General features: G+C 37.7%; 1 protein-coding gene across 3 annotated transcripts in view; it reads right to left on the minus strand.

Moving 5' to 3' along the window:
- The window catches only part of TASP1 (taspase 1), a 311,341-nt gene that overhangs the window by 61,466 nt on the left and 223,088 nt on the right, over window positions 1-26,787 (minus strand). For all 3 annotated transcript variants that reach the window (XR_006680566.1, XM_004698159.2, XM_045295276.1), the window contains exon 12: window positions 14,715-14,825. Coding sequence is in view for 2 of the 3 variants with exons in the window: in XM_004698159.2 (XP_004698216.1) it covers window positions 14,715-14,825 (111 nt within the window). In the remaining variant the exon portion in view is untranslated. The remainder of the gene's footprint in view (window positions 1-14,714; window positions 14,826-26,787) is intronic.

Here is a 26,787-nt window from a genome sequence, read left to right on the forward strand (position 1 = left end):
GACTATGACTTTGACGGAGCCCAAATTTAATTGTTTTGTTGACTTCCACCCATATTGAGTCTAGGATGGTGTGGAATCGCCTGGCCTCTCTTAACTACCCAAGCTCCACAGCAGGTATGTGGGAATTACTCTGCATTCAAGGTCAAACATAAATAAATTAACTAATAAAACACCATGTCTTGGAGGAAGCAGTCAATCCATGTACTTTCAGACACAGGAGAAAACAGGACAAGTAACTACAGCACACTTTCTCTTGGGTATATACCCTAGGAATTAAGAGTATAACACAAGCAGACATATGTACACCTATGTTTAGTGCAGCTATTTCTACAATAGCAAAAACATGAAATGGATAAACAAGCTCTGGTACATTCATACTTTGGAATTTTATGCATCAATAAAAAAATAACTCTCTTAAACACCTCAAGATATGGACAAAACTAGAGAATATTATGCTTAGCAAACTTAGTCAAATGAATCTTACAAAGTGAAATATTTAGTATCACCATTGCTATAGGGAAAAACAAAGAAGAAATGTGGTTTATCCACCAATAGACAGAACTCTGATGATGATAAGGAGGGCAAGGGCGACAGGGGTGGGAACAGGGTGAGGGGAACGATGACGGTGGGGGTGGAGTGGGGGGGGATGGGAAAATGGAGAGTTTAACAGGAAACAAATAAAATAATTAAAAATCTTTGATTCCTTACCCCTCAGAGTCTTTAGTGGCATACAAATTCATGTCACCCACACATCACACCCCACCCCACACCACACACCACACCACACCACACCACAACACCCACACCACACCACACCACACCTCACTCACTCACTCACTCACTCATTCACTCACTGACTCAAACTTTTAAAAACTGAGCAATACTGCCCCCTGGGGGATACTGGAACAATGAGGGTGCGTGGAAAAGCAGGTATCTATACTTGATCCTGGTAGTTTATCCTACAAGTTTTAGTTGTCAAGAGAGCACTGAGAAGTATTTTTTGTTTTATTTTTAAAGGGGTAGTAGGCCAAATAAATTTGGGAACCTATAACATACATAAAGGATATGTCCAGAAACAACAGCTCCATATTTTGATAATTTTGTTCAAAAAGGGTTTCTATTTGTAGGAACACTTTATTCTTATCTTCACATGCATGAAATACCATATTTACAAGGATATTCAATGAAATGCTTTTAATTACCAACAGACTGAAATGGCTTAATTGCCTATTGGTAAAGGTATAAATAAGTAACTATAGTACTATATTGAGCAAAACATTATGCCGCAATTAAAAACAAGAAGGAAGATCTACTTGAGGATAGGGGAACCATCTCACACTCACTGACTATATTATACAGTAAGAAAGTTAAAAGTAACAAAAAAAACATTTTCATGTAGCATAACCATTTCTTTATAACTAAAATTTCACAAAATACTTTTTCTTGAAATGCATTGATCTAATCCCTTCTATTTTATTGTATTCTATTCATTGCAATCAAAAGATCCGAATTGTGATTTATTAAATTAGTTTAGAACCCATTAATGAGACATAGTGCAGTTTCAAATACTACTAATCTACATGGTTAAAAAAATGGTGGAGAATAGTGTATAAAAGATCTCTCTTGAAAAATGTGCTAGAAACTGCTACTGAATGGAAGGCAACTGATTTCCTATTTTTCACAATATCTTTTATGAACATTTTGAATTGTGTCATGTTTTCATCTAAATCCTAATTTTAAATAGTGCCTCTAGTAATCTCAATGATCCTGTTAGCATTATCTATGAAAATTAATTTAATCCCTATTTACTTTATGCTATTCTGAGTACTATCATTTTTAATCACCCAGCATGAAGAATGGTTTATGTAAAACTGATCTAATACTTTCAAATTCTCCCAAGTTTCCCACCTACCCAAAAAACAACCAGTGGTAGTGGCTGGTGTTTACAATTTAATCTACTGATTCAAGAAGGCTTGTGTGGCATTAAGATTCTATGTCAACTTGTATTTGTGTAGGGGTGGAATCCAACCTGTTAATCAGGTCAGTCCGATGATGCCTCCTGGGAGGTCTTTTTATGAGAGACACTTGGATCCCACTACTCTCTCTCTTGCCCCTTTACCATCTTACTTGTTAGGACTCTGTCTGCCTCCAGAGACAGTCCATGTGGGCAGCTGACCCTGAGAGCTGTCAGTGCCCTGCTTTGGATCCACATGACTCTGCGCCAACTGACATGTGATCTCTGTGCTTCTTGCTTCAGTTTTCTGCATCATCAGCCTTTGCCTATGTGAGTCTCAAAAGGGCACCACCTACCATCAGACCCATAGACTAGAGGTGGACTCTGATTTAAAGCTCTTTCTAATACACAAATGAATATCACTGGTTTCACTTCTCTAAACAATCTTCCACCTAGCCTTTTCTTTAATTGCTCCAGAGCCAGAGTACTCAGTCCCTCCAGAAGCCACAGATACGGTGTTTGGACCATACGCAAGCAAACGACCTGCATGTCTTGAAGGCGGCCCTATCAGTCCAAGCTATGACTGGGGTTGGCCATGAAGTTCTCGTCCAAGCCCAGCCACCTTGCAGGCACCCCTGGCTTCCAGTTCGCCTCGATTTTGTGAGGCTACCAGAAATAACCAGGCCATGTAACGATTTCATGAAGAAATAATAAGAACACTCCAAATCATTATAAAGTCAGTCTCTGTGTGGGTTTAATACATAGTAAATGGATATGAAATTGGCAGGACACTTTTCTACCAACTGACGTTATAATACATTATATCATACAACTATGACATGAAAAAAGGGCCCAAACTGCTGCTTCTGCTCAGTGCTAGAGAATGAGTTAGGTGGGGATGTGCTGCACATAGCCTGCTCAGGAATGATAATTACATCACAAGGACACTCAGAATGGATGTCCCCATCATTGTAGAGGTCAGTCATTCTGCAAAATGGAATTCTGTACTTAGAGGTTTGGAGAAATAACTTATTGGGTAATGGGGGTGGGGATCATGTCCAACAAACATTGCATTTCTTTGCTCAGAGGCAAGGCTGCCTCTTTCAGCTGCTGTTATTAGGTGATGTCAGGTTGGGGCCAATTCATAAAGTTTCCATATACATCAGAGGGAAGCATCGCCAGTTTTATAATCACTACTATGTTTGAGCCCATTGATTAAGTTACTGTGTGAATTCTACTAGTGCATGTAATCACCACCTTCATCAGTTGCAGAGAGAGAGATGCGTCTGTCTGCTCCCATAAAATTTTACAGCCTTGCAAATCCTAAGGACCATAATTGGGTTACATACTCTATCTGATAGAGTTGTTATGAGGGGGAAATCAATCCAACGACAATGGATTCGTTTGTTTTTATTCTTTGATGTTACATCTATGACTACCCCTTGCATAATACTCCTACCAGTATGCCTTTTTCTGTCTTTCAAAAGTATCCATATGCCATTCTATTTAAATTAACTCAAACAAAACAAAATTTCCACACCAAGGTTAGAAGCAAGTTTTCTCTATTCATTTTCTAAATATCTGACCAAAGAGAAGCCCTCAGTCACCTACATTTTTATTTAAAGTTGTCCTCCAATTCTTTTTTTTTTAAACATTTTATTAGGGGTTCATACAACTGTTATCGCAATCCATACACACATCAATTATGTAAAGCGCATTTGTACATCATTCTCAAAACATTTTCTCTCCACTTAAACCCCCGACATTAGGTCCTCATTTTTCCCCTCCCTCCCCGCTACCCCCTCCCGCATGAGCCCTTGATAGTTTATAAATGGGTATTTTGTCATATCTTGCCCTGTCCGACGTCTCCCTTCACCCACTTTTCGGTTGTCCGTCCCCCAGGGAGGAGGTCACATATAGTTCCTTGTAATCGGTTCCCTCTTTCCTACCCACTCTCCCTCTACCCTCCCAGTATTGCCACTCACACCACTGGTCCTGTAGGTCTCATCCGCCCTGGATTCCCTGGATTTTCAGTTCCTATCTGTACCACCGTACATCCTCTGGTCTAGCCAGACTTGCAAGGTCGAATTCATGTCATGGTAGTGGGAGCGGGGAGGAAATATTTAGGAACTAGAGGAAAGTTGTATTTTTCATTGTTGTTACATCGCACCCTGACTGGCTCATCTCCTCCCCGAGACCCCTCTGCAAGGGGATCTCCAGTGGCCTACTAATGGGCTTTGAGTCTCCACTCCACACTCCCCCCATCATTCACTATGGTAAGAGTTTTTGTTCTGATGATGCCTTATACCTGATCCCTTCGACACCTCGTGGTTGCATAGGCTGGTGTGCTTCTTCCATGTGGGCTTTGTTGCTTCTGAGCTTGATGGCCGCTTGATTACCAGATGCTACATCTTTTGATAGCCGGGCACCATCAGCTTTCTTCACCACATTTGCTTATTCGCCCGCTTGGTCTTCAGCGGTTGTGTCGGGAAGGTGAGCATCATAGAATGCCAATTTAATAGAAGAAAGTATTCTTGCGTTGAGGGAGTACTTGAGTGGAGGCCCAATGTCCTTCTGCTACCTTAATACTAAACCTATAAATATAGGCTCATAGATCGATTTCCCCGTCCTCCAATTCTTAACAATCCCCAGCTGCACTGGCTCTTCTCTCCATTTATAACCACACTGCTTGCTTTATGTCTACAGTTTCTTGCAAGGAAAACAGAACTCCAAAATCAGAACTGTTTTGGGCTGAACTATTGCCAAGTCAACTGCTGCTCTTTAGCCTTGGGTTGAATGGTATACCCCAGGATATTTTGCAAGGTGTGTAAGTTGCTCTTTATTGAATGAATTCATTTTTATTTTTTAAATGGGAATTGTGTTAGGGTGACCAGATTTTAACATTGGTAAAGTTGGACACCATTGATAAAACTCATATCCTGGTGAAATAGCCACATGGCAGCCTAAAACCATATACCCTAGCTTGTTGTGCATTCTTTCAAAAAATTGGGACTTTTTAAAAATGCCGTGGGATGCGGGAAAAATTGTTCAAAATTCGGACTGTCCCGCCAAAAGCAAGCTATCCGGTCACCTTAAATTATGTGTAACTATATATAGAAGAGACTCCTTTTATTTCTCTAATTTTTCTATTGATTGTTATGTTTTTTTTTTATGTCACAATAGATTTATCTTTTCTTTTGAAAGTAATATGCACAGATGTTTTACTGTCATGACATGGAATCCTTTAATGCTTTTCCCATCATGATCATTAAGCAGCATTGAGTTTGCTTGCTTTCTTGAAACATTTGTTGCACCAATGAAAAGTCTTGCGAGGAATGGAGGTGGAATTCTACACCATCAGTGTATACAAAGCCTTGAAAATCATCATTCCCTCTTTCTAAAGCTTATTCAAATTTCTTCGAAAGAAAAGAAAGATATTGATTGCAAAAAGGGAGAGGTGTAGCTCAAATACTAATATAAACCATGAGGACATTTAAATTCTCCTCTTGCATCATTATTTTTATTGTATGAGAAACTGCCTGAAATAGGGAGGGCGACACTGGCTGGGGTCTGGAAGATCTCTGCCGAACAGAAAACCATTCAGTGAAAGACACTTTATTAAACCATATTCTCATTCATTCAATAAATATTTACTGATGCTTTACTTTATGCTAGGATGAGCTCTATGAATCTTAAAAGTTTTAGAAGAACCACAGTAATAAGAATTATATGACCACCAGAATTCTATGTATAAATCTTTATGTCCTACGTTTCAGATGGAAAACCTTGGGGTAATGAAAACAAAACACAACTACTTGGCTAGAATATAACTGTAATTTGTTATATTGGATAAGAAAATTAAAGGTGGTAGCTGATTTGCAATTTTTATAATGTATGTTATTTGTGATATATAAGGGAAGTAATGTTCTGTTATAAAGGCATTAAAGCAGCATATTACAGCTATTTCTAATCGACGCCTTAGTTTAAAAGAAAAACAAACTATTACTCCGAAATTTATATTTCAAAGCACTAACATCATTAGATTAATGCAACTCAGTTGCTGAAAAGTTTAGCCATCATGTCTTCCTTACTTAATTTTCACCTAAGAATAAATTATTTAGTATCTTTATTTCCATGTTATCTTAAATAACAAGCAAAATGGCTGGCACCTCTTAAGACTGAATTGAGAATGTCACAATGCTAAACCATCACCAAGGCACTTAAGGTAAAAAAAACTTCTAACCCTGAGTGACAATGGAGTAGACTTTAACGTACTTCTTTTCTCATTATCAGCCTAAAAGCAAATTTCCTTTCCTCGGACAGTTATTTTTAACTGTCCACGTGAGCTCAGCAGAAATGCCTAGTCATAAGTGCTTGCACTGGCATGTGCCATGTAATGGAAATAACTGGTATTGCTGTTGCCCTGAGAATGAAGTTCCTTTGAAGTGCATGTGCTTCTATGTGCTTGCCAAAATTTTAAATACCAGTAAAACCAAGAGGAAGTTTGGAATTTTAACTTACAGTAAAATGACCTTTAATCTTTTTAATATTCCAGGAAGCATCAACTTGATCTAACTTTTTTTTAAACAACAGTATGTTTTGATAATGGTACAAAACATTACCTGATAATGAACTTTGTATAGTCTGAAAAGGAGGAGGTGGTGGAGGGGGGCCGCACACTTAAGTTCTAATTAGAAACTTCAAAACAATTTGGTTTGATAATACTAAATCTAAAACAATAAAGGAATTCATTATTCTTTTAGGTAATTGCGTAAGAAACTGAAAATAAAAAACAAACAATGAAACTCACCAGACGTCGTATGGTGCAATATTTGTAATGTATGTAAAATTGTATGGTGAAATCATGTGGTATAATACACTTACACCAAATTCAAATTGAAGTAAAACTCAACCATATGTATGTATCATCTAGATATGCATAGATATGGGGGAAAACCACTGAGGGAAAGCGTGGGGGCAGGGGGTACAGATTAAAAAATAATGAAAAGCTGGGTAATAAGCTAAGAGCGATCCAAATGGAGGCTTAAAAATATAAATGATGGGTGATTTCTTTTTGTTTTCTTTTTAAAAATTTTAATTGGGGGCTCTTACAACTCTTATCACAATCCATTGTGTCAAGCACATTTGTACACATGTTGCTATCACCGTTTTCAAAGCATTTTCTTTCTACTTGAGCCCTTGGTATCAGCTCATTTTTCCATCCCTCCCACTTGTTCCCTTTATTTTTTCATTTCTCGCACTGTCTGATGTCTCCCTTTACCTCCTTGTCTGTTATCCATCCCCTTCAGAGGGAGTTACAGGTAGATCATTGTGACTGGTTTCCCCTCTCTCCCCCCACCTTGCCCTTACCCTCCTGGTATTGCTACTCTCAATATTGGTCCCAAGGAGTTCATCTGTCCTATATTCCCTGTGTTTCTAGCTCTTATCTGTTCCCATGTACATGCTCTGATCTAGCCAGATGTGTAAGGTAGAATTAGAGTCATGATAGTTGTGGGGAGGAAGCATTAAAGAACCAGAGGAAAGCTGTATGTTTCATCTATAATTCTCCCAGGCTGGCCCGTCTTCTCCTCATGACCATTCTATAAGGGGGTGTCCAATTGCTTACAGATTGGCTTTGAGCCTCCACTCCACACTGCTACCCTCACTCACATTATGGTTTTTTATTCTGGTTCTTTGATGCCTGATACCCAATCCCATCGACACCTCGTGATCACACAGACTGTTGTGCTTCTTCCATGTGGGCTTTGTTGCTTGTCAGCTAGATGGCCGCTTGTTTATCTTCAAGCCTTTAAGATTCCAGATGCTATATCTTTTGATAGCTGGGCACCATCAGCTTTCTTCAACACAATGGGTCATTTCTCAAGCAAGCTGTTGTTAGACATTCAGGTGTTCATTTAACTTTTATTATAAGTAATTTTACAAATTCATTCTCTTCTTTTACAAATGCATAAAGCATTTTGTGAAAGATAACTATGGAAAAAAAAGAGGAGGAATAGCTAAAGAACTGGGAGTAATGATATGCAAAGCCTATTTACCAGCAATATGAACCTATATCCTGGGATAGGAAGGAACCTGAAGTTATCCTCTGATGGAAAGGTAACAATTACCATATATACCCTATGATGATCGGGCTAGATAAGGGTAAGCAGGGCCTAAAGTCTCATTAGGATGAAAGATTCCAACACTTGCTTGGCACAAAGGCTACTGGCCAAACATAGTCTTTTTAACCTTAAAGGTTCCTATACCCCAAAGTCTCCTATCCTGCTTGAGACTTTCTTTAAATCTGTGGAGTTTATTTTTCTGTGATCCCTAAGTACATTTCTTCCTACACACCAGTCCAAGGAAGGAAATTTGAGAATATCCTAGGATTTTATTAGAATCTATGAGAACAGTGAAGTTATCAATAATTTTGTCTTGCTTGTGTCCACAAACAATGCTCAGGGAAGCCGCAGGCAAGAGATCAAAGGTATGACATGCTGCCTGGGGCAAGTCTGCTGTACTATTTAGAAGGTAAAAAGCAGGGAGGTTACTTTGAGGACTCAGGTGTGCCTGACCTAAGCCACAGCATTTTCAATTGCCTCATATGCATGTGAAAGTTGGACACTGAATAAGGAAGACCAAAGAAGAATCAATGCATTTGAATTGTGTGCTGGCAAATATATTTACATATGTACATGCCTTTATTTAGACCTCTATATATGCCCTTTGCCTCCTAGCTCTTTCCTCTATATCCTTTACTAAATAAAGGGATGTACATATGTAAATATATTTATATATGAGGATGGGGAAATAGATCTATGTGCATATATGTATAGGTTTAGTATTAAGGTAGCAGATGGACATTGGGCCTCCACTCAAGTACTCCCTCAATGCAAGAATACTTTGTTCTATTAAACTGGCATTCCATGATGCTTACCTTCCAGACACAATCACTGAAGACAAAACAGGTGCACAAGCAAATGTTGTGAAGAAAGCTGATGGGGTCTGGTTATCAAAAGATATAGCGTCTGGGGTCTTAAAGGCTTGAAGGTAAACAAGTGGCCATCTAACTCAGAAGCAACAAAGTCCACATGGAAGAAGCACACCAGTCTGCATGATCATGAGGTGCCGAAGGGATGTTGTCAGGCATCAAAGAACAAAAAATCCTATCATTGAGAATGAGGGGCAGTGCAGAGTGGGGACACAAAGCCCATCTGTTGACAACAGGACATCCCCTACAGAAGGGTCACAGTGAGGAGATGAGCCAGTCAGGGTGCAGGGTAGCAAGATGAAACAAACAATTTTCCTCTAATCCCTAAATGCTTCCTTTCCCCCACCCCCATGCCCTACTATCATGATCCCAAGTCTACCTTACAAATCTGGCTAGACCAGAGGATGTACACTGGTACAGATAGGAACTGGAAACACAGGGTATCCGGGACGGACAATCCCTTCAAGACCAGTGGTGAGAGCAGCTATACTGGGAGGGTGGAAAGGGGGAATTGATTACAAGGATCTACATATATCCTCCTCCCTGGGGGACAGATAACTGACAAGTGGGTGAAGGTAGATGTCGGACAGTGTAAGATATGACAAAATAATAATTTATAAATTATCAAGGGTTCATGAGGGAAGGGGGAGCGGGGAGGGAGGGGGAAAAAATGAGAAGCTGATGCCAGGGGCTTGAGTGGAGAGCAAATGTTTTGAGAATGATGAGGCCAATGAATGTACAAATGTGCTTTACACAATTGATGTATGTATGGATTGTGATAAGAGTTGTATGTGCCCTAATAAAATGATTAAAATATTTAAAAAGTAATAGCCTCATATTTCACTATCTTATTCAATAAATGTTTCCATAATTTTGTATCAATAAAACAGACAAACAAACAAACAAAAAAACAAGGAACCATCTAAGTGAGCTGTCAGCTAAATCCACCTGGAAGAAGCAAACCAGCCTATGCAATCCAAGGACTGTAAATAATAAAATTCAAAACCTAAGGATGGAACTGCACTAGGGCTTCAATGCTGAGGACCCGGTGTGCAGAGGACTATGGATGACATTGACAGCCTGAGTGCATGTGGAGGATCCCCATGAGCATTAAGACTCCCACGAACTCCATCTGACCATTGAGCAGGGATATGAATAGCCCTGCTATCAAACAGAGTACAGCGGAAAGTGGATTAATGCAGATGTAGTTAACGCTTTACCATTTTTACTCTCTTAACTCATTTTAAATTTGTTCAAGTTTTATTATTTTCTGCTCAATTTTCTCTTTTATTTTGTTATTGAATCTTTTATTTTTCCTTTATATGAAATCCAGGATAGGTAAACATATAGAGAAAATAACTATTACGTTTTTTGTAGGGTTATCACAGGTGAGTCTGGGAGAATATGGGGAGATAGTAATAATGGAGTACTAGAATGAAGAAAATATCCTAAAAATTGATTGTGGAGATGATTGCACAACTATTTTTAATATGTTTAAACCATTTAAATATATTTATTAATATGATTAATAAAGCAAATGTAATGAATAAAATTTATTAAATAGTGATTTATTAAATATATTTTATGGATGGCATGTCAATTATGTCAATAAACCTGTTAAACAAAAAGTGAACATAAATTCCAAAAGAAATTATAGGTAAAGAGGAAGGTGAAAGAAAAGGAAAAGTAACTTTCTTTTGTATTCAATACCTTTTAATAGTATTTGACTTTTAAAATTAAGTTTAAATATCACTCTGATGAAATTATGAGGATTTTGCATCCACAAGATATTTTTGTCATAATGGTATAGGATTCCAATTTATTTATGTGGTAATATAAAAGTAATTGAGCAGTGATATCTGGACATTGAAAAAGCATAATTAAAGACAAGGGAAAAAAAAGGCCTATGTCTCTATGGTTGTACCAATACCAGGGTATTTGACTATTGTGGCTTTGTAGTAGGTTTTGAGATTAGGAAGTGAGAGGACTTCTACTTTGTTCTTCTTTAGCAGTGCTTTGTTTATCCCAGGACTCTTTCCCTTTCCTAAAAAACTTGGGGAATATCTTTTGTATCTCTTTAAAGAATCATGTTGGAATCTAGATCAAAAATACACTATATCTGTATGTTTCTTTGGATAGTATTTTCCATTTGGACATTTTCAAAATGCTAAGTCTTCCTATCAATAAGCATAGTCTATTCTTCGAGTTATGTAGGTCTGTCTCTGTCTCCTTTGTAGTAGTGTTCTGTAGTCCACTTTGTACACATCTTTTATTTCTATGGTTTACTTATTCCTAAGTATTTCACCTTTGGGGCAATTACTGTAAATACAATTGTTTCTATGAGGTAGTTTTAATAATCATGCCTCATTCCCAAAACATTAGGGGTTGTTATTTTAAATTTCATTGGCAGGCCTAGTACTTACTCTCTAATCTTTACACTGAACTCTCAGCCATCTAACAATGGAAGGAGATTCAATGTTTCAATAATAAAAACAGAGAGGAATCAAGTCATTCTATGTCTTACTTAAATGTTACTATTAAAAAATAACCACCACCCCCCAAAAAAAATCCAGATTAAAAAAGAAGCAAAACTATCTATATTTGAGGATAACATTATCCTATATATTGTAAATACCAAAGAATCTACAAGATAGCTTCTAAAGCTAACAGAAAATTTATCAAAGTTGCAGGGTCCTATGATAACAAACTTCCATTGTGTGTCTACATACCAGCAATGAGAAATCTAAAAAGAAAATGATGGAAACAATTTCATTTAGAGTAGGATCTAAGAGGATTACATATTAAGGAATAAATACAACCAAGGATGCAAAAGGTTGCCTCCAGCCTCACTGTCATCAATTCAATTGTGACTCCTAGGGACGCTACAGGACAGAATGCACCTATGGGTTTCCAAGACTGTACAGGAATAGAAAGTCTCATCTTCCTCTCTCAGAGCAGCTGGCAATTTTGAACTGTTGACCTTTTGGTTAGCAGCCCAGTGTGTAACCCACTAAACCACCAGGGCTCTATGCAAAAGGTTTATAAAATGAAACACTGCTAAAGAAATTAAAGAAGACTTAAATAAATGGAAAAATGTTCGATACCCATATACTGAAGATTTAACATGCTAAGATGTTAATATACTCCAAACGATCTACAGAGTCAATGAAGTACAGGTAAAGAGTCCAACAGCCTTCTTTACAGAAATAGAAGGGCGCCCTCCCAATTTTATAATGAATTACAAAAGATCCAGAATGGGTAAAACAATATTGAAAGAGAAGAGAGTGTTGAAAGAAAAATCTCAGATCTTTAAAATCCACTGTTGTTGAGTAAACTCTGACACTAAAGAACAGAGTACATCTGCCTTATTGCTTTCCAAGGCTGAGATCTGTATAGAAAGACTGCCACATCTCCCCCTACAGAGGACTTGTGGGTTGGAAATGCCATCCTTTTAGGTAGCAGCCCATGCGGAACCACTTCACCATAGGGGATCCTTAAATCACATAAACCAATGGAATAGAACTAAGAATACAGGGGGAAATAAATAAATAAGGTCAATTTCTTAGAGTCTCTTCAATAAAGGATGTTGGAAAAACTGGGTTTCCACATGCAGAAAAATGAAACCTCTAATATGCATCATAAAGCACACAAAAACAATTCAAGATGTACTAAAGACCTAAATGAAAAAACAAAAATCAAATATCCTAAAAAGAAATTGGGTCTAGCTTGTAGCAATATATTTTCTCACATGATCTCAAAAGCAGAAAGAGCAAAACCCTAAATAAATGGAATCGCATTAAAAAGATTTGTTAATAAAAAGACTGCCAAAAAAGTGAAAAGGCAAAAAAAAAAAAAAAGTGAAAAGGCAAGTTACTAACTAAAAGAATATTTTCAAAACCCAACATTTTAAAAAATTCAGTAGGAATCTGAAAACATGTATGTGTGTGTGTGTATAAACTTAGACAACAAAAAGAGAAATAATCCAATCAAAAAGCAAGCCAAGGACTTGAAGAGATATTTTTCCCACACACAGGGGAACAAGTGTCCAAAAACAGGGGAACACGCTCCATGCCATGACCCAACAGGGAGATGTAAATCAAAACCAAAATGAGCTACCATTTTACCACCACAAGGTTGGCTTAAAAAAATTTTTTTTAAGGAGAATACAATAAAAAATATTGGCAAGGATGGTAAAAAACGGAATCTATTATCCATTACTGGTTAGTATGGGCTATTGTGGAAAAAACTTGATGAATGCTCAAAATAATAAAAATGGAACTACCAGAAGACCCAGCAATTTCCTTTATTTGCAAAAGTGATGGTAAGTCAAAATGTACTCTCTAAAATCATAGAACTTTTCATTAAAGAAAATTGTCAAAATGTGAAACTATTGTTTATTGGCTATCCCCAATTAGATCTACATACTTCTGAAAGGGATGTTTCCATCTCTCCAACCCATTCACTCCTAAATGATTCTGCATTCTTCGATTTATACCATACCAAAACAGCAGTTTGGCATCCTCAAGGGACTATTAGAGTTTGGGAGAACAAACAGAAGTCTGAAGGGGTAAGATCAGGGTTATAGAGTGACTAGGGTGAGATTTCCCAATGAAATTCTCACAGGACTGTCCTTGCTACCCTCTAAAAATGAGGTGGTACATTGTCCTGATGGAAGAAAACATTCTCTGGGCGACTTCGATGAACTCCCGTGTTACCTGGGATCATCCTCTTGGAAATCTTCCAGTTTCCATAACCTTCTGAGCTGCCCTTTCTCTCTAGAAATTAACTGGCCCAGTAAAACCTCTCAGAAACCACTGTTTGGACTAGACATTTTTAAAGGTACCCTAACAAGACTAAGATAAGTGAGGGTATGATGAGAGAATTTTTCAGCAGCCATTGTAGAGACATGTTTAAACATGTTGTTTGGAATAAACCCATGAATGTATGAACTGGATTCCAAGTAGAAATAGTTTTCTCTATGTACGTATGTGAGTGTGTGCATATAATTGATGTTGCTTCTCTAAAGATCAGATGGCACTTAGGGTTAAGCACTGCACTGCTAATCACAAGATTGGTGGCTCATATCTACCAGCCAATCCACAGGAGAACAGAGCACCCCAGAAGTTTGGAAAAGCAACCTCTCAATTTTGTGCACTGGCAAATGGAAGAAGGCTGGGTTTCATCCCAAGCAGCACCCTGGACTAGATATAAACCCATATATCTGGATGGACTTTTGTAAATTTGTAAAACACTCATCTGACTCTCCCTCCCCACAGCTTTACAAGGAGGGCAGGACGTATGTCTGTATTTTATAGATAAGGAAGTGGCACAGAACAGTAAGGTCATCATATACAGGTATCAGAAACAATAAGCAGCAGAGTCAGGGCAAACTTGACTTAGAGGCTAGTAGTGCTTCACATGGTTCTGATGCCTTTCTTGAGAGGGAGGTGAGGGAAGAGATTTCTTTAGATGTTATTATGTAATTGTCATGAGTGACCTCAACCACTTTGGACCAATACTCTAAATGCTAAACTTTAAGTCTCTAGATTTAAGGCCTATTTGAAAACTAAATACTTAAAAATGAAAATTCACATTTTACATGTTTGCCTGTGTCAAAACATAAGTGGAACAGAGATGTTCAGATAATAAAGAGAGCATCTTGTTCCGCCTATAGCTTAAAATAACTGAGTTAAGCAAGTAAAACTTGTGAGATTAAGGAGGGGGGAAAAAGAAGCAGCCGCACACACAATGTATATATGTCCAACTTACCTAGAAGTCTCTGCTTATTTTGTGTAGAGTCAGGTTCTGTCGAGCATTTGCAAGACCGGAGAACAATCACTCCCCCAAGCACGCCATCTTCACTGGCAAGGAAAGGTGAACCTAGACAAAAGTGACCAGTAGTCATTTTTAATTGAATTTTACTTTTTAATTTTTCATTTCTCAGTTTATTACTGGAACATATCTGTGGTATGAGTAAGATCTTGAAAGTTGTCCATTTTCTGACAATCACCATTGTTCCTACCATGTACAGACTTGATGGCAAAGGCAAGTTTAAGCCCGAGCAAGGGCCATTTGGCAAAGACAGTCCCAGATGCCGCCAAGAAGACTTGGGCCAGGGACTGAGTATGCATTACTATATTCATACTGGAATTGGAAACACTACTAGATTAAAGGACCAAAATACAAATATAGGAAAAAATTCTCAATAGCTGCCTTTGATCAGCTCTTAGGGATCACTTACCAGGCTCTCCCGCTGTCAGGGGCATGCCACCAAAAGCTCTGATTTACTACCTTAAATTAAAATTTAAACAATAAGCCACAAACTTTATTATAAACATTTAAAAATTCTCCTGATGGCTTACACAAATAAGGGTGAAACTCTATTTCTATTATGAGAGTCTGGTGGTTAGAAACAGTCAGGTCTCCTTGAGATCTCACACAGTGAACCATTGTGAACATTTTGAGAACATTACATTATAAAACCCCTCATTTTTCTTCCCCAAGGACATCTTCTTAGAACATCTGGCACAGCAAGTGAACACGTGGAAAACAAATGCAAAATTAACTCAAGCCCTATCAAAGAAAGTAGTAAAAATAAAAACCAACCAAATTAGATTGGGGGAGGAGGGGCACTTCTGGTTAAATTTAGTAGATTAAATACATGAATTTATCTTCAGTCCATTCCCAAGGTCCAAGAAATAGATGGGTTAAAAAAAAAAAAGAAGCAAAGAGACATAATCCAATGAGACAGAGAGAAGGGAGATGAAATGAAAGTTGTCCATTTTCTGACAATCACTATTGTTCCAGAAGAGAAAGGGAACCGACTTTCTGGAAAACTGAAAGAAAACAGACGAGTAGTTGCTCATGGAGCACACTCATGATGTCTGAAATCTAAACTTCATGGTGGGGCAGGCATGTAGAAAGGGGAGTATTATAAGTCATTGCCCAGTTCTACCACAGTCCCCCCAAAACTTCAGAAGTGGTTGGTTGCGAGCATCTAAAATGATATAAGAGATCAACTAAAATCTTCACCGGTCTAAACCTGAACCCTGTTTTCTGTATTGGCCACAAACTAAAAAATGTTTTTGTTTTTACATTTTGGAGCACCATGAAGAAGGAAGAAGAACAAGAATAAGAGGAGAATTAAATGAGAAGAAGAATGTTTGACAGAGACTATTATTGGATTGAAAAGCTCAAAATATTTATTCTGTGGCTTTTAACAGACAATGCTTGACAACCTTGGATCTATAGCCCCAGATTCCTGTCCAGAGGGAAAGTTATTTCTCCTCGCCGCAACGAAGTCAGAGTATTCACACTCTATCTTTATTGGACCAGAGGCTTGAAACTGCCAAACAAGTGAGCTGGGCAGGACGGAGACTCCACACTGAAAACAGAAGCACAGGCTAAAGTCTTCCCACTACCCAATTCAAGAACCAGCTCTAATCCCATGGATTCCCGGGAAGCAAAATATCTGGCTGAGGATATAAACCAAGTGGGAGACAGAACAGTTCCTATCTGGGGCTGTCCAACCATCTCATGACCGAAAACCTTTTTGAGATCCTAAAAAAATAGCTTCTCCTTCCCTGATGACCTTCTCCTTGAGGCTCCAGATGGCAACTGTTATTTACACATAGAAAGTATTCACCTTAACTGCTTGGTACTTAACTGTTTACATGTACAGATAACTTAGGATCACTAACAGTTTCAAGTAGGCTGCTGTCTTGGGAATGACACAGACAAAATCAAACAAAATTAACCCAGGAAAAATTTAGGCAAATGCACTGAACAGAATAAAACTCTTAAAAAGACAGAGGGGAGAAATGAAAAGGAGAGAAAATGACATCAGAACAAGCCAGAAGGTTCAATACCAGACCCAGATAACAGAAGAAATAGAGGGGAGAACATTTCAAACAAACAGGTTGTTGGTGACAGGTGCCATCCAGTCAGTTCCAACTCCTAGTGAGCTGACACACAATAAAAGACAACTGCCCGGTCCTATGCGATCCATCCTCACAAGCTACTAACTGTTCAATCTACTAAATGTATCCACCTTTGAGCCCATGATTGCAGTCACTACGTCAATCCATCTCATTGAGGGTCTTCCTCTTTTTAGCCCTATAACGCCAAGCGCGACATTTTCATAACATTTAATTAAATGTATATATTCATATACACATTGATAACTATGAAAGTAAAGAATAAAAACAAAAAAAATTTCCCCTAAAATTAAAAACTCAGGCATTATAGCATTAATTGACTCTCTATCACACATGATGTCCTCTCCAGGGAGCAGTCCCTTTTGATGACATGTCCAAAGCACATGATATGAAGACTCACCATTTTCAGTTCTAAGGAGATTGTTGGCTGTACTTTTCCAACACAGATTTTTTCATTCTTCTGACAGTCCACTTAAAATTCTTTGCTAACCAATAATTTTTTTCTTTTCTTTTTTTATATTGTTTTGCAATGTTTTTTTTAAATCATTTTATTGGGGGCTCATGAACTCTTATCACTATCCATACATACATCAATTGTGTAAAGCACATTTGTACATTCGTTGCCCTCATCATTCTCAAAACATTTGCTCTCCACTTAAGCCCTTGGCATCAGCTCCTCATTTTTCCCCTTCCCTCCCCGCTCCCCCTTCCTCAAACCTTGGTAATTTATAAATTATTATTTTGTCCTATCTTACACTGTCCGACATCTCTCTTCACGCACTTTCTGTTGCCCATCCCCCAGGGAGGAGGTTCTATGTAGATCCTTGTTCCCCCTTTCCACCCCACCCTCCTTCTACTCTCATGGTATCGCCACTCTCACCACTGGTCCTGAAGGGATCATCTGTCCTGGACTCCCTGTGATTCCAGTTCCTATCTGTACCAGTGTACATCCTCTGGTCTAGCCATATTTTGCATCATGGTAGTGGGGGGTTGCGGGAGGCTAAGAAGCGTTTAGGAACAAGAGGAAAGTTGTATGTTTCATCATGGCTACACTGCACCCTGACTGGCTTGCCTCCTCCCCGCGACCCTTCTGTAACGGGATGTCCAGCTGCTTACAGATGGGTCTTGGGTCCCCAATCTGCACTCCCCCTCATCCACAATATGATTTTTTTTGTTCTTTGATGCCAGATACCTAATCCCATCGACACCTCGTGATCACACAGGCTGGTGTGCTTCTTCCATGTGGGCTTTGTTGCTTCTGAGCTAGATAGCTGCTTGTTTACCTTCAAGCCTTTTAAGACCCCAGACACTGTATCTTTTGATAGCCGGGCACCATCACCTTTCTTCACCACATTTGCTTATGCACCCATTTGTCTTCAGCAATTGTATCAAGGAGGTGAGCACATAATGAAGGTAAACCTTTTTTTGAACTTGGACATTGGTTTTTCAATTTATATGTGTGTGTGTGTGTGTGTGTGTGTGTGTGTAAAATTGCTAGGTCATAGGGTAGTTCTAGCTCTAGCTTTTGAGTACATGCTATCAGTCTTCCAAAGTAGTTGTCCTATTTTATAATCTCATCAACACTAAATAAGGGTTCCAATTTCCTTATATTCCCCCAAAATTTTTTTCAAGTTTTGATATAATTATCATATAAAATATAATAAATCAATCATATTAAGAAGAGATGTGCAATCATCACATCTGTGCCATTTTAAGTGGGTAACATAGTATCTCATTGTAGCCTTGAGTTGCATCTCTCTAATAACTGATAGTGAATATTTTTTCATGTTTGTGGGCTGCTTAGCCTTCCTCTTTGGTATGTGTTTTGTTTGTGCATTTTGCCTAGTTTATGATTGGTTTTTTGGTGGCTGTGCTGTTGAGTCCCAAGTTGCAGGTTCTTACTTAGAGACTTTATAGATTAAACCTTGATAGCAGTGGTTCAGAACCTTCCTAATGCCACGACCCTTTAACACAATTCCTCATGTTGTGGTGACCCCCAACCATAAAATTATTTTTGTTACTACTTCCTAACTGTAATTTTGCTACTGCTATGAATCAGGTGACCCGTCAAAGGGTCGTTTGACCCCCAAAGGGGTTGCGACCCACAGGTTGAGAACTGCTGCTTTATAGGGTAAGTCATTTCCAAATATTTTTCCCCAGTCTGTGCATTTTCTACTTAATCTTTTAAGTCTTTTGATGAGCATTAAATGCTCCTTTATAGTAAGAGGCCCCAAGTACCTATTAAAGTATTTTCAGTTGTGCTTATCAGTCTATTAATAAAAAAAGTCAAATAGTTTCCTCCCATTTTTTCTTCTAGGAAATTTGTATTTCCAGGTTTCACATTTAGGTTTTGACCTATTTTGAATTGGTTTTTTTGTACGATGTATAGTTCCTGTTTCATTTTTCTGCAAGTGGCTATCTAGCTTCGCCGGCATGATTAATTAAAGACACTTTCTGCCAACATCAGTAGACTTTGATTCCTTGTTAAAAATAAATTGTCATATAAGGGTGGCTCTATTTCTGGATTTTCTATTCCACAGGTCTATGCCTATTGTTGGACCACTATCAGGTGATTTTGAGTGTATCAACTGTATACTATGCTTTGATATCAGGGAGTGTGAGCGCTTCTGCTTCATTCTTTTTCTTCAATGCTTTTTCAGCTATTTGGGGTTTTCTATTTTGAGCATGAACATTGGTTTTTCCATTTTAGTAAAGCATGCTGTTGGCATTTGTATCAGGATTGCATTTTATCTGTAGCTAGCTTTAGGTAGAATGGATATTTTCACTAAATTAAGTCTCCCAATATTAAGCACTGGATATCTTTCTATTTTTATAGGTCATTTTACTCTCTTGTAGTAGTGTTTTATAATTTTTATTGTATGAGAATTTTAATGTCCCCGGGTAGGCTAATTCTTTGGTATTTTATTGATGTGGGAGCTATTATAATGGGTATTGTTTCCTTGATTTTTTTAGTACTATTTGTGTCCCTACCCTGCATGTGTGTACACATACCCATATGTGGGTAAGATTGCTGGATCACAGATTAGTTCTAGTTCTAGCTTTGGGAAAGTGTCATTCAGTTTTCCAAAGGAACTCTACAAATGTTTTTGTGTATTGATCTTGTAACCTGCAACATTACCAAATTCTGCTATTAGTTCCAGAAGTTTTCTATGGGAACCTTAAGTTAGTCTATGTTCCAGGTAAACAGTATATTCCTGATATACTTCTCCATCCCATTTCTGTTGGTGTATTTCCATTAACATCAATATATAGCCTATAATAAGTTTATGTAGTGTAGTAGTTACTTGTTGCACTGTGAGCTACAAGCTCAGCAGTTCAAAACCACCAGCTGCTCTGTGGGAAAAAGACCAGACTTCCTATTCCAGTAAACAGATAGTTTTGGAAACTCACAGGTAGTTGTATCTTGTCTGATAGGGTCACTATGAGTAAGCATCAACTCTGTTACAGTGAGAGTATATGGTCTAGACAGCGGTTCTCAACCTGTGGGTCATGAACCCTTTGGGGATCGAATGACTTTTTCACAGGTGTTGCCTGATTCATAACAGTAGCAAAATTACAGTTATGAAGTAGCAATGAAATAATTTTATGGTTGGGGAGTCACCATAACATGAGAAACTGTATCTTTTAAAGATACTTTTAATGGGGGCTCTCATCACAATCCATACACTGAAGACCTGCATTAAAAGGCCATGGCATTGGGAAAGTTGAGAAGAACTGGTCTAGCTCATGGCATCTGCAAAGAGAAATAGTTTTACTTCGACCTTTCTAATTTAGAAACCTTTTATTCCTCATATCTTCTTGCTAGGAATTCCATTACAATGTTATATACACACAGTAATAATGGACATCTTTGTCTCATCTGCATTCTCAAAGGAAAGTCTCTCAGCCCTTTCCAATGAGTACAGTACTGACTGCTGATTTTGCATATATATCCTATATTGTATTGAGAAATCTCCCTTCAATTCCTATTTTGCTGAGAATTTTTGTGAGGATAGAGTGTTGAATTATACTGAATGCCTATAATGGAAAGTAATATGCTGACGTTCCCAACTATTACTGTGGAGCTGTCTTTTCATATCAGTATATATTTGATATATTTTGGAGGACTGCTGTTAGATGCATGTATTTAAGATTCTTAAGTCTTCTTGGCAGATTCCCTTTTATAAAGAAGCTTTAAGAAGTTCTGGAAAAATCCAATGATTTTAAATTCTGTTTTTCTAGCCACTTTTGAAGCCACCTCATATTGTTCTTTATTTTAAAATTTTTTCATCTTTATCTCTTATATTAGATTTTGATAAAAAGAACCACCACCCTTTTCCCCCAATAGCTAACTTTGCTCTTTTTAATTTACTGGTTGCATGGATTGCTTTTCTTCATTCTTTTATTTTCTTTCTGCTTATCTAAGATGTGATTCTTGTAAAACAGCAAAAAGATTATTTATTTTTATCTGTCCTTTTCATGAGGCATTTAGATAATTTACACTTAAGGCCTTTATTGAAAAATAAAGCAATATACCACATTCATTTTGCTATTTGTTTTATTGAGTGTTTCATATTATTAGTTCTTTTAATTCTAAAATTTTCTTTGTTGTGGGCAGCTTTTTTGTGATGAGCCTTTTTGCTTTCTTTTCTTCTGAATGTTTTCTTTTTCTGTGTGTGATTTCTTAGTGATTATCACATATATTCAATTCCATTATACAATTTAGAATTGCAATAATATTAATGTGAGCAATAGTTAACATATAACTTTAACATAATAACTTTATTCCTGATATACTTCTCCATCCCATTTCTGTTGGTGTGTTTCCTTTAACATCAATATATAGCCTATAATAAGTTTATGTAATACTTATTTCTTATAAACAGGTTATTTTGTTGATGGGAACTAATAATTCAATTTGTTCCCTGAAAACATCTTCTATCATTAATTGGTCCTTATGATTTGATATGTATTATTTGGGAGATATATCACTCTCTTAATTTTAACTATTTTCTCAATTTATGACCCTCCTACCAACGGCAAACAAATACCACCAAAAAACAAAACAACAAACAAAAAATCCAATGTTGTCAGGTATATTTAACTCATCATAATTCTATAGCACATATTAGAAAACAAGCTTATAGGATTTGCACAGTTATAAAGCAGGAAAAGCCCTGGTGGCTTAGTGGTCACACACTGGGTTGCTAAATTTGAGGTCAGCAGTTTGAACCCACTGGCCACTCTGTGAAAGAAAGATGAGGCTTTCTACTCCAATAAAGAGTTATTTTCTCTGAAACCCACAGGATAAGTTCTACCCTGTCTTAGTGTGATGATGAGTTGGAACTGACTCTATAGCAGTAAGTGAGTAATCTGCATGGGTGAAGAATTCAACCTTTCCCCCCTACAGAGTAGCTGGTCGGTTTGAATGATCAGCCTTTCAGTTAGCAATCAGACCCTTTAATCACTACACCACTAGGGCGTTCTATTCCATGTTCACATATGAGTATATCGTTAGTACTTTTGCCTTTCCATTTTGGCATATGACCTTGGATATACTTGAAAACCTGGTCTGTAAATGGCAAATTCCCAGAACTTCTGTTTGTTCAAGAATGTCTCAAATTTCTTTTAGTTAATGATAACTTGCTGGGTGATCGAATTCTTGGCTAGCAATCATTTCACATGATGTTCCTACTGGTCCAGTTGTGAGGATTTGGTTTTCTGTATATTGAGTTGAAATCCTTACTGAGGACTGCAATCTTCATCAGCAAGAGCTTCAAGTCCTCCTCACTTCAGCAAAGTTGTGTCATTTGCATATTGCAAGTTGTTAATAAGCCTCCCTCCAATCCTGATGCAAGATGCTTCATCATATAATGCGTCTTCTCTGATTACTTGCTTAGCATACAAAGTGAATCAGTATGGTGAGAGTATACTACCCTGACACAAACCTTTCCTGATTTTAATATACGCATTATTTCCTTGTTTTCTTTGCAAAATTCCCTCTTGGTTCCTGTCTAAGTTTGGCATGAGCACAATGAAGTTCTGAATTCCCATTTTTCTCAAGGCTATCCATAGTTTGTTATGACCCACACAGTTGAATGCCTTGGCAGTGTCAATAAAACACAGTAAACCTCTTTCTTGTATTCTCTGCTTTGAGCCAAGATCTATCTGATATCAGCAATGATATTTCTTGTTACATTTACTCTTCTGAATCTGGCCACACCTCTAGCAGCTCCCTGTCAACGTACTACCTGCAAACACTGAGGGATAATCTTTAGCAAAATTTTACTTGCAAGTAATATCAATGATATTGTTCTATAATTCGTACATTTTACTGGGTTTCTTTTCTTTGGAAAGGATTCAAATATAGATCTCTTCCAGCCAGTTGGCCACATTGTTATTTTCCAAATCTGTTGGCATAAACAAGTGAGTTTTTCTAGTCCTGCATCAGCTTGCTGAAACATTTCAATTGGTAGTATCTAGATTTTAAAAGGGCGTAAGAGTTCTTATGTTAAGAACATAAATTTGCAGAGGAGCAAATGGAACAGGCTCTTGTGTGGCAAATAGACTATGTGGTGGAAGAAGATGCTAATGACAAGAAGGCAGGAAGGTTGCAGAGGAAATGTCTGTGTAGCCCAGGTGGGAGTGACACACCTGCCTCCAGTGACACAGCCCAGTGACTGTGGAGTGACACACCCACCTCTCCTGCAGGGCCTCCTCACTGTAAGGCCATGCTTAATAAACAAGCAAGGCTTAATGAACCATAATCCGATCTATTGTGCTGAGTACATACTACAGCACATACTACACAGAGAAGGGAGAGAAGAAAAAATTAGCCAGGAAACTAAATTTTGGGATTTTAGTGAGGAGAGCATTCAGGTCAATGCTCCTGCCACATCAAGAAACCCTGGACCCTCCTTTAGAATGTGTGCAAGGGGTTGCTGACCTCAACCCCTCATTCCAAACGAGGTATTTTTATGTCCTCTCATCATCATGCCAGTTATGTTCAATTGCTGCACTTCCATGGTCCATTAACAGAGTATTCTTGGCACAGTGGGGACTACTAGTTCCTGTGGAATTCCTTCCCTGGTCTAATGCTCTGAATTCTTTCTCCTTATCCACCCATCTGGGCTTTGATGATCTCTTGAATTCCTTTTCTGTCCTAATCCAAAGACCTCTGGTTTGTGATCCTTAGGGCACTGAGTATTTTACACACACACACACACACACACACACACACACACACACACACACACACACGCTTGTCAATCTTTACTAAATAAATCCCTGAACTTATTTTTTTCTTCACCTTTGTGGAATTTTTGCTGCTCTATTTGATTTTATTGATTTTTCCAATCCTACTTAATTGTTATAGTCTACACATGATCAGAAGCTTAGGTGGTGGGGATTTTTTTATTATGTCTAATAAATAAAATAAAAAACAAACAAAATGAACTGCAGAAATAAGTCATCGATGTCTTCTTAAAGTCTACTTGATAGGTACAATAAGAGACAATAATTTAAAAATTTATCTTAACAATTTTGGAGAATGAAATTTTATCATTACAGAGCGCTAGAAAGCAAACACAACCCCCAAACCATTAATCCCGTTCCTATATTTGTATTTTAAAGATTAATATTAAAATTAGCACAACACAACCAGTATTAAAAGATCAAATTGATTTGAGTATCACTATTTCATTACAATTGATCTATGTATTGTGATGAATTGTATGAGCCCCAATAAATTGATTTAAAAAAAAAAAAAAAGATACTAAGATTATTAAATTACACCAAACCTGGGTAATTGCCTACAGGGCAATTAAATGACAACCTTTGGGATTATTGTCTCTACTAGAGAGAAAATAATTCATTGTACTTTGGCAGTTTTATAAAATTATAAACTATCTGATTCTTAATTAATTGTGGAAATAAAGTTATTTTCTTAGTGTCAAATGATGCTTATCAAAAAAAAAAAAAGAAGGATGGGCAGTCAAAGTCAAGGCACTTGAAGGGAAAATAAAATAAAACACATGAATAAAATTAATTTTAATAAAAAAGTTATGAGAAAAGAGCCAAAAATAAACAGGTACTTGATAGAATATCACAGGCATTGTAACTCACAACTAAGCCTTGTTTTTTCCAGTCTGTAGCACAATAGGTGAGAGAAAGATAAAGTGAAAAGAAGATGCCATGAATTATTCATTCTACACACATCAGCAGCAGAATATTGTCTACATAAATGAATGGCATTTAGCACACTATAGAACCAATAAATTTTCCTGTATACTCAAAAGCAACTTCATAAGTAAGAAAACACAAAATCATATATACAGATTTTTCCTGAACATACACATACAAGGGGAAGTAAAAAAGTATTGCTACTAATGTGCTAGTTCACATATGCATGGGCTTATTCCAAACAAACTGTGTTAAACATGCCTCTCTTCTTTGTTGAGTGGCTAACTGGAGACAAGTTCTCTAAGTCATATCCTTATCTTAGTCTAGGCTTCCTGCCCACCCCGACCCCCAAAGGATACTTTTTTGCTCCAGGGTGTGTGTGCTGGAGGGGGGGGATTAATTTTCAACACTGATATCACTAATATCTTTTTTTTTTAATACAAAAATTAAGTGGACCTCACCCAAGTCACTGAAGCTTTGCAACAAGTTTGTGAGAATGGTGCCTTACATAAATCAACAGTTGTTAGATGGATCAAGCATTTTATGAACAGTTAGGAGTACCTGAAAGAAGAGTCAAGAGAGGGACAACCATCAACTTTCAGGAATGGAGAAACTGCTGCCAAATTCCTGAAACTGGTGGGAGAGGGCTGTAGATTTATCACTGATAAGTAGGTACTGAAGCAAGGATCTGACAGTTCAGTGTTTTCCGTTTTAAGCAAACATCTTGGCATCAGCAAGCATTTGGCTCAATGGGGGACAAAAGTGTCCTACAAAGATCAGCGAGCTGAAAGAGCTGCCCTTTCCAGCATTCTTGTAAGTGACATCAAAGCTAACATAAATAATTTCATGGAACAAATTCTAATGAAGTGTGAATCTTGAATTTACCAATATGATCAAGAGAGCAAGGTTCAATCAAAACTGGTTCTGAGAGGAGCTGCTGGGCTAAATAAATTCAAAGCGAAGAGATTGGTGAATAAGGTCACAGGCGCCACTTTTGATGATATCAAAGGGCTCGTTTTGATAGATTTCTCACAGAACACAGAACTCTCCTAGAGGCTCAGTAGGGAAGACGTTTTAAGAAAGCTGCACTGAGGAATTGTTTTGCACCATGAAAGTATGTGCCTCCTGTTCATTCCTTGAGGGTAACAAGGTCTGTCCTTTGATCATTTCACCAGGAAACCTTCCCCCATCTACCTTACAGCCTTTATCTGGCCCCTCCAGATTCATTTTTATGCCCCAAACTTAAATAACATTTGAAATAAACATAATCTGAGTCTTTCAAGGATAACAAAACCGCTATTATGATGTGCCATTAAGCAAAGAATGCATCATTCATCTGGGAGCAACTAGAGAGAGGAAAATACTGCTTTCAGAAGTATTAGATCTAGATAGGGAATATGTCAAGACATAACCACTTCACATGTAGATATTTTTATTTAATAAAGGATTCTATGATATTTTTAGCAATGCTTTTTGACTATCCTCTCATATACAAATACAAAAAAACTTATGGAATTTCATAAGCAACTACCATTAATAATCTGGTTTAACGCTAAAATGTCAAAACCAACGGTAGGGAGGGGACGGGAGGACTGGTAGGGAGTGACCACGGTCAAGGCAACCATGAGGAACTACTGAAGCCAGAATGGACTGATCATGGTATTGGGACAGGAGGAAAGCGTAAAGAAATAGAGGAAAGAAGTAGGAGGCAAAGGGCATATATA

This window comes from Echinops telfairi, unplaced genomic scaffold (genome assembly GCF_000313985.2).
Source record: "Echinops telfairi isolate 266 unplaced genomic scaffold, ASM31398v2 ScPeMD7_5592;HRSCAF=6446, whole genome shotgun sequence".
Classification (NCBI taxonomy): domain Eukaryota; kingdom Metazoa; phylum Chordata; class Mammalia; order Afrosoricida; family Tenrecidae; genus Echinops; species Echinops telfairi.